This window comes from Pezoporus flaviventris, unplaced genomic scaffold (assembly GCF_033815535.1).
Source record: "Pezoporus flaviventris isolate CSIRO_AGI_PZ_B2104156 unplaced genomic scaffold, CSIRO_AGI_Pfla_v1 ptg000015l, whole genome shotgun sequence".
In the NCBI taxonomy this organism is placed as follows: Eukaryota; Metazoa; Chordata; class Aves; order Psittaciformes; family Psittacidae; genus Pezoporus; species Pezoporus flaviventris.
Window position 1 is genome coordinate 2,120,207 of NW_026892563.1, and position 12,214 is coordinate 2,132,420.

General features: G+C 39.4%; 1 protein-coding gene across 1 annotated transcript in view; it reads right to left on the minus strand.

Moving 5' to 3' along the window:
- ADGRG2 (adhesion G protein-coupled receptor G2) overlaps window positions 1–11,984 on the minus strand; it is a 50,351-nt gene extending 38,367 nt beyond the window's left edge. The window contains exons 1-2 of the mRNA XM_061453212.1: window positions 11,867–11,984; window positions 4,098–4,715 (exon numbers count right to left, since the gene is read on the minus strand). Of these exons, the coding sequence (XP_061309196.1) occupies window positions 4,098–4,715; window positions 11,867–11,984 (736 nt within the window). The remainder of the gene's footprint in view (window positions 1–4,097; window positions 4,716–11,866) is intronic.
- Window positions 11,985–12,214: the final 230 nt, after the last annotated feature.

Genomic DNA, 12,214 nt, shown 5'->3' on the forward strand with positions numbered 1-12,214 from the left:
CGTAACAATATGGCCCAAAGTTTCATATCCAACAGACTGGGATGCAGACTGGATGAGTGGCAGCTGCATTTCCACCTTCTATCTGAGGAGGTGAAGCCCTGGGACTCCACCCTTTCTTTTGAGAAAGCTGATCCAGTCATCAGAAGTGCACATAGCTCTGGAAACCTTTAAGAGGGATTACATGGGCCTAAATCATACGTCCTGTTGCCCACACCTGCAAACTAGAATGACAGCCCAAACTGAAGTTTTCTCTTCCTTGAGCATGCAAAGGTGAAATAGTCACACAGGGCACCAGTCACTTCACATTTCTCCCATCAGCATCACTGCTTTGCTTCCATAAGCCCAGAAATCCCCTCCAGCAACACCAATATCAGGCTCAGCAATATTGGAAGTGAAAAGAATACAAGGAATAGAGGGGGCAACACCTTAATCTTGAAGGTTGGACAGGACAGTTTAGAAAAATCTAAAATGCCACAGCATTAATACTGAAATGTATTTCTTTAAAAAAAAGTAAAAAAAAAAAAAAAAGTGCAACCAAAAGCAACAGGCACCAGACTCCTGCTGAAAGTTAGGACATCTGTACCGCAAAATGAGATGACAGTGCTTTATGGTCAGTGATACTATTTACAGTTAGGCCATCAATAATCTGGTTTATTTACTCCTTGAAATTTGTAAAAGATACCCCATCATCTCTGTGCTCCTTTGCATAAATACACAGTGTAACAGTTTGGATATTTACATTTGGATTAGGAATGTTACTGTTTAATATGTAACTGAAATGATTAATGTTTAAACAGAACATTTCTTCCAGTTGTCAAGTTATTAGTAAAGGCAAGTTGCAAATATCCCAGGTAAAAATGACAACTAGTGTTCACAGATGACTAAAATAACTTTCCAAGCATTTAGCATTTTAAACTCACTTATTATCTTGTGTGTTTTATTCTCTTAAATCACCCAGAGCTTTTTTAGTGCACTTTTTTCCTTGAATTATGCAGAGACAATAGTAATATAATTAAAGTATGCTAAATAGAATAGTATAGCCAAATAGAAATCATTCATCAAGGAACAAGATAGAGAGTTTCCAAAGTCAGCATTTGGAACAGTGAACCCATCTTTCTTCACTTACACATTTTTAAAAAACAGGAGATCTTTAAAGTGAGATATGTTTCGCCGTATCACAGCTGTTATGCTAGCTCTCATTCTCAGAAAAAGAGGAATTACCAAAGGAATGTGAGGAACGTAAGTAGATTAGTGATGCACAATGTGTGGGGCCTCCTCCCCTCTTTAGCCCTACCTGCAGTATTTACACCTCCTCAGCATGTAATGGTGAGCAGAGGAGAACCAGAAAACTGTGTTACTTGAAAGAAGCAGAGCTGCATCACAAATTCAGACCTGTAAGTTTGCTACTATAAATTCCCTTAGTCCAAGAAATGTGATAAGCTCTCATCACAAACTGGGAAGCAGTAATTTATGTCCTTTCTTGCAAATCTTCAGACATAGAAGTTACAAAGCTACTGCAAAGGTAACACCATCTGCTTCTGGGGACAAGATACTTGGTTAAAGTTAAGCATGCTGTTAAGTGCTAAGCGAATGTGTAAACCTTACCAGAATTGGGATTCTGGTCCTTATTAGATCTCACATGGTTAAGAAAAAACTAAATACACATTTCTGGTAATCTGAAAAAGTATTATAAAAATAAATAATAAAATCAAAAGAATCTCAAGAGTCAACAGAAAGAAAGGTGGGAAAAGGAGGTAAGGAAACATAACCTAACAACGTGATGTTAAGTCAACCTAGATTTCTTAGCGGAGAGCATCTATTTAGTGGAGTGCTGCCTGTGAGACACCAATTAGCTAGTGGCTTACAATCACAAAGATTTTGGGTGATTAAGTGAAGGAGAAATCACAGTAACCTTTGACTAAATATTTTACAAGCTGTTGTTTTATGAAGGCAAAAAATGCCAACCAAGTCATCAAAAAAAAATTTTAAACTTGCCCTCCAACACAATTACAGCAGTAATAAACCACTTCCTTTTCACCTTTAGGTCCTACACAGGAGGTGTAGCTTTTCCCAAGCTTTAGCCCTTTGCCAATTATGCTCTTTGTGGGTGCAAAATCAGATCTTCTTGAAGACTTTCTACTCAAAATCCTTCTGCTTTAACAAATAGAGAAGCCTCCAAAATCAGATAATTTTTACACAGGAGTACAGAGGAACTTATACAAAGAAATCAGATCTAGTAGAACTATCAAATTAAAATTGCCAGGCACTATGATATGCTCTTACTGTCAATGCTTTGGTTTTGTTTAATCATTGAAGTGATATTTACTAAATATACGCATTTCACTGGCTGATTTAGAGGGGGAGAGCCATCAGCTAAAGTAGGCAAATAAACTGTTACAAAAAGTCCAGTGAACTTTTCTTCAAAAAGTTGTTTTTCTTCCAAGTTATCTAGATGAGATAACATATTTGGCAGTAGAGATGGCCCCTGTACCAAAACAAACCTCTATCAGCATGATTAAAGTTCAATTTGAGCTTCAGAAACCATGCATCTTACACACTCCAGTGCTAGAGAGTTCTTGCAGATCTTCCACAAGCCCTTAAATCACTAATTTTAAGATCATAAAGCATTTGGGGCTGGTGTTGTGCACTGCCTAACCAAGCTGTCATGCTCTATATTCAGGGCAGAAAGAGCTAGAACTGAAAACAAGTAGGCTGTCCTTTCTGTGCCCGGTGAAAGATAATCAGATGCACCACCCTGACTAATATATAACCCACTATTCAGGCAGATGTCTCTCAGACTTTCTTCGTACCAAACTTTTGTCTGGTAGGCAGAATGTTCTCCTTTTCAGCCCTATGACTGTGTTCCTTCAAACACAGTCATACATGAGCAAAACTGAAAGACACCCTGTCTTCACCTTCTTTCCCAAATCACGCAACACAGCAGAAGCTATGTTGCTGCCAACTAAAGCATCAGGCCAGCAAAGGCATTTCATTCACTATGACCTAGTGCTAGAGGCATTCTCTGTGAGACCTGGTTTATCAGACAGATTTCTTTCTCTCTCAGAAAAACCTTATTTTAATATGGTAACCTCATTTTAATGCCCTTACTGAAACACTTTTAATCTACCTGGTCAGGCAGTGATTCTAACATATACAGCTAAAAGATATTTTTTACTCTGCACAAAAGAGACAGGTACAATTTTTAAGGATTAAAGGGATGAGGACTAAGACTGGCACCACAGTTTAACTGAAGCTTCTATGCTATATAAGAATTTTAGGAACCAATTATGGTAGTCACCTTAAAATCTCTGAATGACTTTGGGGGTAATACCATTTACTGTGTTTGATAAACTTGAATCAAGCTAGGGAGGGATCAAATTTGTCTTTCTTGTCAACAGATATGATAGGGAAAGCTAGAAAGAAGATTATTCTATTGCTTTAGCTCAATTTCTCAAAAATAAAATCTTGGTTTGGGTTAAAGATTTTTAGGGTTCTTTTCAGGGCAGAGAGGAATTCTGAGCAATGTGTGAGGAACCATTTGTCCATTTTAATAAAGGAAGACATTACTGATACAAAAACAAGAAGAAATCAGAGCTTACAGTAATCTTTACAGATGTAGACCATACCAGCTGAAGATGGTGTAATGAGCCAGTGAAGCAATGAAAAGTTGCATTTGTTGAAGTTCTGGCTCAGCAGAAGTGCAGAATGAGGACAAGCAATGCTTTCCTCTGTGTTTATTCCCTGAACTGAAGGTGTGTAATGTAAATATTTTAAGGTGACATTGATAGAAGGCTCTAATAATCCGAGGAGTTTTGCTTGGCTGCATCGTGCTCTCATTACCATTACATGGACAGTAGACAGACACAAAAGTTGAAGCAAGTGGAAAGTCCTTCAGTTTGAAGGACTGCTCCTATACCTTAGATATTTGGATAAAAGCTGGTGAAAGCTGAAGATCCTCACATGATCTCATTAAGTATTTAGCTAGAAATGACTAATAGGCAAAAAGTTTGTAAAACCTGGAAGACAAATGTTAAATACATTCAGATCAACTTTTAACAAAAATATTATTTTAAAAACAGGGGAGCACTGATACTTACCACACGGCAAAGAGTTATCCTCTTCTACTGTCTTATTGTAGACCCAATCCTCCTTTCTCCAGCGTATAACGCCGCTATCTTCACAGTCCAGAGATTGTTTTATATTTGCTCGATCCCACATTCTGAACATGTACAGCTCCCCAGACACACCCAGGTTAGGTGACACAGCTGTACCTGGCACCTTTGAACAGCCAAGTAAGAACTGTCCTTTTCCAGGGAAATTAAATTTCCCAGTTAGTTTTTTGTTTTCTTTCTTTGTTCCATTTATGAATAACTTCATCTCCTTATCTTCACTTTTCCACTGGATACATATTTGGTTCCAAGTGTTTTCATGAAGTTCTACTGTTGTATCTATTTCATTTCCAAACAACCATATTCTCAATTTACCATGATCTCCTGTAAGTCCAAGATCGTATTTATCTGCAGAGAGATTTGTGTGAGGTGTTTCTTGACTGTATACATATGCTGTCCAGGGACTATCTGAGGAATACAGTTTGAGGTGCACACAGACAATGAATTCTTTCAAGGGACGTAGAGAAATTCTTGGTGACATAATCCAAGGATCTTCACATGCAGTCTTAAAGACAGCTTTGTATCGTCCTAGGAAATCCTCCTGATCTATACAAAGAAAAGGTGATTTGTAAAATGATTTATTTTTAAAAAGGATCTGCTACATGAATGTTACTCTTACATATAGTACTTTGCTAGGCATTTACCTAGGAGTTTTCAAAACCACATCCATGGTTTCTAACACATCAATAACCCTTGTCTCTTTGCGACCAAATGGATTTTCATCCTCTACCTCCAGAAGATGGCAGACTGACTGACCTCGCTAGCACACCATCCCTCAAACATTGGCATGCTGCCCTCAGGCTTATCTCTAGCTAGACAAGCTTTATCCATTTCCCCCTTCAAATTTAGTTTAAAGCTCTTCTAATGAACCCTGCCAACTCCTGTGCAAAGATCCTGATCCCGCTTTGAGACAGGTGTACCCCATATGTTGCCAGCAGGCCTGGTGTCATGTAAACCAACCCATGATCAAAAAGAGAATGTCTATCTAGGGCAGCCCACAGATGACAAGGGGCAGGCAAAAAGAGAATGCAGATCCTGGTTCCTATTCCCAGGACTGCTCAGGTATTTTGCATTTAATAGATACTGAATAAAATAAAGAAACCGTGCTAGAAGGGAATATAGCCCTTCTGCCTTCTCATGTCCCAGGCTTCCATTCTCCTTCTCTGAACAATATCATGCACTTTTTAAAAAGGAAAAAAAGAAGACCCAGGGAAATAGGTCAGTCAGTCCCACCTCTGTGCCCAGCAGGATCATGGAGCATATCCTTCTGGAAACTCTGCTAAGGCACATGGAAAATAAGGAGGTGACTGGTGACAGCCAACATGGCTTCACTAAGGGCAAATTGTGCCTGACAAATTTGGTGGCCTTCTATAACAGGTTTACAGTGCTGGTGGATAAGGGAAGAGTGACTGGCATTATCTACTTGGACTTGTGCAAAGCATTTGACACTGTCCCACATGACATCCTCTTCTCTAAACTGCAGCAGCATGGATTTGATGGACAGATGACTCAGTGGATAAGGAATTGGCTGGATGGCTGCACTCAAAGAATTTCAGTCAACAGCTTGATATTCAAGTGGAGATCAGTGACGAGTGGTGTTCCTCAGGGGTCGGTATTGAGACCGGCGCTGTTTAACACCTTTGTCAGCAACACTGACAGTGGGATTGAGTGTGCCCTCAGCAAGTTTGCTGACAACACCAAGCTGTGTGGTGCAGTCAACAGCCTGGAGGGAAGCGATGCCATCCAGAGCAGCTTTGACAGGATTGAGATGTGGCCCTGTGCAAACTTTATGAAGTTCAATGAGGCCAAGTGCAAGGTCTTGCACCTGGGTGAGGGCAATCTCAAGCACAAATACACAGAATGGATTGAAAGCAGCCCTGAGGAGAAGGACTTGCAGGTATTGGTTGATGAGCAGCTCAATGTGACCTAGCAATGTGCACTTGCAGCCCAGAAAGCCAATCATGCCATGGACTGCACCAAAAGAAACATGGACAGAAAGTGAAGGGAGGTAATTCTGAGCCTCTGCTCCACTCTTGTGAGACCCCACCTGGAGTACTGTGTGCAGCTCTGGAGTCCTCAGCACAAGAGAGACACGGACCTGCTGGAGCAAGGACCATGAAGATGGTCAGAGGGCCAGAGCACCTCTTCTAAGAACACAGGCTGAGAGAATCAAATCTAAAAAAAACTCCTACAGGGCCTGTTCAGCCTGGAGAAGAGAAAGTTTCACAGACACCTTATAGCAACCTTCCAGTACCTAAAGGGGCCTACAAGAAATCTGGAGAGAGACTTAGAAGGGCAAGCACAGATAGGACAAGGGATAGCATCTTTACAATGAAGGACGGTAGATTTAGATTAGGTTCTGGTGTCCTTAACATAAAAAGGACATGGAACTGTTGGAACAAGTCCAGAGGAGGCCCATGAGGATGATCAGAGGACTGGAGCACCTCCCGTATGAAGACAGGCTGAGAAAGCTGGGGCTGTTCAGCCTGGGAAACAGAAGACTGCATGGAGACCTCATAGCAGCCTTCCAGTATCTGAAGGAGGGCTATAGAAATGCTGGGGAGGGAGACTCTTCATTAGGAACTGGTGAAGTTTAGATTGGGTACAAGGAAGAAGTTCTTTACTGTAAGGGTGGTGAGACACTGGAATGGGTTTCCCAGGGAAGTTGTGAATGCTCCATCCCTGGCAGTGTTCAAGGCTGGGTTGGACAGAGCCTTGGGTGACATGGTTTAGTGTGAGGTGTGCCTGCACATGGCAGAGGGTTTGGAACTAGATGATCTTAAGGTCCTTTCCAACCCTAACGATTCTCTGATTCTATAAGGAAGTTCTTTACTATGAGGGTAGTGAGGCACTGAAATAACTTCCCGGAGAAGCTCTGGGTGCCCCATCCCTGGCAGTGTTCAAGGCCAGGGTGGATGGAGCTTTGAGCAACCTGCTCTAGTGGAAGGTGTCCCTGCCTGTGGTGGGGGCTTGGAACTAGATGATCTTTAGGATCCCTTCTAACCCAAATCATTCTATGAAGCTATGATTTTTAATTTTTTTTTCCAGCCCTGAGATTCTTAAGTCCTGTGCTGCATAGCAGCAGAGTTTCAGCAAGAAAGGTAGAAAATAGCCATATTCTAGAAGAGAATGAGTTTCAAGTAACTTTCAGAAAATGTGTTTTGGTATATTTTGAATTTAATCCCATCCAGCTCCCATTCCCTGTTCTCTCTTGCAGAGACATCTGGTCTGTCAACTGCTAGCCTACTGAGGCACTGAGGTGCCAGCAACTCAGAATTCAACTGTGAGAGTAAATAAAATCTAGGGTGCTAACAGTAAATTTACTGTTGAAAACAAGGCTTCAGGCTCTGACAATGCTGGTAAAATAAGCAGTGCCAGAGAATACCCCAAACATTGGAACTTGATCATATTTGTTAAGTTTTGGTAGGTGCCTCATTTCCTCTACTGTCCCACTGAAGGAAGTACAGGCTTTTGCGGCTATAAGCGTAAGCTCTTTGGAGTTGACTCTTATTTTGTGAAAAAATGCACATTCCGACAATATAATCATTATCATGATTGCTTGCTTTACGGTGCACCCATTAGCAACAAAATACATCCAATCTAAGAAAAACTCCTACAGCGTATGAAATGTAAGTACAGAAAAATGAAATAGCTTGGTAGATACTCAGCCAACACAAGAGAACACATTACTAACATATTACTAACACCTTTAGGAGGCATTTATTTATCAATATATGCAGAGCTTTTATGTACCCTCCATGGTGAGGATTGGATAGCAGGAAAAGATCAGTCAATATAGGGGGAAATCTATTCCATTAGCTCCCCGCTGAAAGACAAATTTCCAGGCACTTGGATCAGTTTATGGTGTTGGGTTTTTTTTTCCCAAGGCGGGTTACAGTCATAGTCCTAGCTAACTTTCAAGGTCACAGCTCGCTCTTCTGTGATATTTGCAACCAAACAGAGCACCAGCTTTCATCAGGCCAATTCTGACTCATCTGTGTCTTGACCAGAGCACTTTCAAATCTCTTTTTCAATAGCAACAAATTAAATGAGGAGATTCCTAACTTCCAAGTGCAGCTTAATAGGTACAAGCCACCAGAAAAAGTTTGACACATAAAATAAATCAATCCAATTTCATGGGAAGTCATTAATAACTATGCTTGTTGCATACTATAGCTCTGACTCTGTGGTGCTAATTAGCAGAAACCTGTAGGCATCTTTCACATCCCTGAATCATTCTTGTAGTTCAACATACATCATGAAAGTGCCATAGAAGGCTATAGACCAAACAAAAAAAATCTCAGGGTACAGGCTAAATTAGGTGAAAATCCTAACTAGCAAACAGCAGATTTTGAATTGCAAGATAATACTTAGCATGCTTTTATGGCAATGGAGAAGAAAAACATACTTAACCTAACAGCAAGCAGTAGAATTACTTCCTCCATGCCCAAAACTACAACATGAATTCAGTCATTCGGTGTGAATGAGTGCATGACTCATATACCCTCCAAAATTCCTGTCTTGAGCGTGCAGGGATGGCCAAAGTGGTTAGGGAAGTTTCCTGACATAGCTTCAAAACTTGAAATCATTGTTAACTACCCAGATCAGAAGACTGTAAATCCATTCCTGAGCAAAAATGTTAATCAAGAGTTGAGGTACCATCAGCAGACTTGATTTTGGAAGTGAATGAGTTCTGAGACAGGCTTGATTTCATGTTAAACACTAAATGGCTCTGATTGAACAGAAACACTGCTTATGTGTCAACAGTGAATCAATTAAAGGGCTGCAAAATCCTATTACATTCTTAAGGGGAGCTGACACTATGAAGTTGTCAAGGAAGTCAGAGTGGACATAAACTTGCAGGTGGAAACAGTCCTACAGCAGGTAACCAGCAAAAATAACGTAAAATGTGATCAATCCTGCTGATGATTCTCCTAGTCTGCTTTATATCACTCAAAAAGACTGCTGTTGATCAGAATGCAAGGCCCACCAAATTAATTTAAACTAACAGAAGAGTTTACTTCAAGAGATCTACCCTTCCGGAAACTGGAAAGTCTGGACTAATTTGCTCTAAATAGTTAAAAAACAAAAAGTGCCAAAAGGGGTGCCAAAGTTAATAGAATACATACCAATACTACCTGAATTATTAGAGGATAGGCTTGAAAATTTTTATATGGTTTGTCTACCCAAAGAATGCTGAAAAGCTCAAAGGAAATCATAACCATGGAACACTGAAATGCATTTTCTAAGTGGAACACATGAAGTACAGCATTGAATTAGTTGGAAATTAATTATCACCATCTTGAGTTAGTCTGATATGTGGGTGGATGCAACATAAGTAGGAGATGACATTACTTGAACACTTTTGGAAGTTCTTATTTTCTCTCGTAACAGTAGCTGTGGTCTGCAACCCGCCCTCAACCATAAAACCAAGGAGCTACAACTGGCTGTGCTCTGACAGTGGCATTTCTGGCTTACAATTATTTCCTTTGGGTTCAGACGACAGAAATCACACTCAGAAACCCAGCCATGTCTATCATCACAGACCAGAAATGCAGCATAGTAGAAGGAATGCTCAGAACATCTCCAGAGTAAGAAAAATTAGCGAAAAATCACAATTGGGAGTCAAGGAAACTCCATGCAGTTGTAATCAGGGGTTGACTTTTCAATGTCATTTGCTTTAGTTAGGCACTTAAACTCTTTCAGAAATACAAATTGCTCCTTCTTAATATTTTTATCTCTAATAGATGCAGGAACTGGAGTTTTTACCCTCATTAAAACTAACAGTATCCACTTAATGTTCTCTTAAGCCCTAAAAGAAACCCTGAAATGTATGCACATACTTTCAAACACTGAAAATAAACTTTCTCAGAATGACAAGGTAATGGAAATGTAAACCAAAAAATGTAATTTTTTTGAAACATATTTGGATAGTCATAATTAGTATTTTTACAAGAGATAGCCAGTCACAGGTGGTTAAGAATTAGACATACAGAAGCAGATTCTCCCAGTACTTAAACAGCACTGTTGTTTTCCTTACATTAGCAATAGCTATTGTACCAGTATAGTTGAGCATTAATACAGTTGAGTATTCTCTTGAATAAAAATAGTCACAAGTTTACGTGTCTTCACAACCTGGCTTTTAACCAGCAACAACAGTAAATTTCTATCAAGTGCTTGCCACCTGTAACACATTTGGTTTACTACAGTCCACTAGAATGACATCACAAGAACCTTGTAGTCTCAGGTATTCTGCCTAAACCACGTGACAGCTCTTTATAAAAACTTTAAGCTTTCTACATATGGGGCACCTGATGCTACTGATTGTTTTGGAAAGCTAAAGCTAAGAACTGTTTCCTCAAAATGACTTTCAGTCCTCCTCTTCATCCTCTGTTTGGATATGGGGATAAACTACATCACATTATTCAGTGTCCTAAATATCAGAAAGAATACAAGGCAGTTCCTCTTTCTTCATATTTCCTGGAGAACACAAACATATTTTTGCACCTTAGGTGTTGGGAGAACATCCAACCATCTGCTGAGCAGCACTGCCCTTTTTGCTATTCAAAGTACACAAGGCTAAAACCTCACCATCATAATAACTGGTTGTCACCTGAATGTCAATCTGTGTCTCAATAAAAGCTTCATTTTATGAAAATTACTACATTTGGAGAACTAGAATCAGAATTAATCTAGTCTGTAAATGTATGAAATTTCATTGCTAGTACAATGTCATTAAGCAGGCATACTTACTAAGCACATTTAAACTGCAAGAAACTCTGACCTTCCAGAGCCAAAATAACATGCCATGACACAGGAAGCAGTTTCTAAAATATCCATTCAGTACATGGAAAAAAAGGCCTCTAAATTTTTTAATGTTCCATGCACATTACTAACATGATGAATGTATTACACACCATTGACATAAGGAAGTTTTACAAATGACAAGCACAGTTGTCATTTGTAAATGTAAATTGCCATTTGCAAATGTAAATTGTAAATTGTAAATCTACATCAGTTGAGGTCCAGAGTGGTAGTAGACAATAGACTTGTATCTGCCAGCTTACAGAATAGCCATAAATAAAACACAAATTGCTTATTCTTCTGTAGCTCATACAAAAGCATCACGTCAGTTACTCAATTTGTACAAGAACCATAAGAATTTATTTTTCATTTACTGTTATATAAAGAGCAGACTGTCAAAATCAAATGCACCATTTCTGTTACACGCTTTGGATCTTTCTATCCTTTCCCTAGCCATACTCAGCACAACCAAGAGCAATGCAGGAGATGTTCTGTGCTCACACATGCACTAAGTAGAATGAAGCTCAAAGGATCTTGTGTTCGTGTAAGAACCCTGTGAGAGATTTAACAACATGTTGTGAAAATAGTAACACTTCTAGTTCAAAAATAGCTAGAAAGTAATTTTCCTTGTTATTATGTATTAGTTTTACATCTTGTCCTCATCCATAGACAAAAAGAAGTTACCACTGGTGATTTTTTATGAAAACAAATACTCTAAGCATAGGGTTTGTATATCCAAAGTGTTAAACACAAAGTGGTTTATTGCTTGTTAATCGCAGCTTTTCCTCTTGATTTCAAAGGGGCAGAAACTTGCCTGTTCCCATTCATCAAGTCTAATGCTATTTATCTGGAATACCAACACTAGATAAACAAGGAAAGAATGTCTTTCTTACCTTTGCCTGCTGTAGCCAGGAACAAATGAAGTAAAAGAATTGCTAGAACAATCCTGAATCTCAAGAAAAGGTCCTGTATTTTGCGAATGCAGCAGTGCTCTTTTCCCCAGGCAGCCATTCTAAAAACAAACAACAAAACAAAACACAGTGACTAAAAAAAGTGCAGGTGTACAGATACTATGATAAATTATGTTTCCAACCCAAGAGTGTAAATCTTTCCAACCCTGTTACACTATTGGGATTACAGCATAGAGAAATGCACAGATACCTTGTATATTGCCAAGTTGCTGAGAAAGAGCTGTTTGCCTAAAGAAAAAAACAAAACAAAACAATCCCACTCAAGATCGG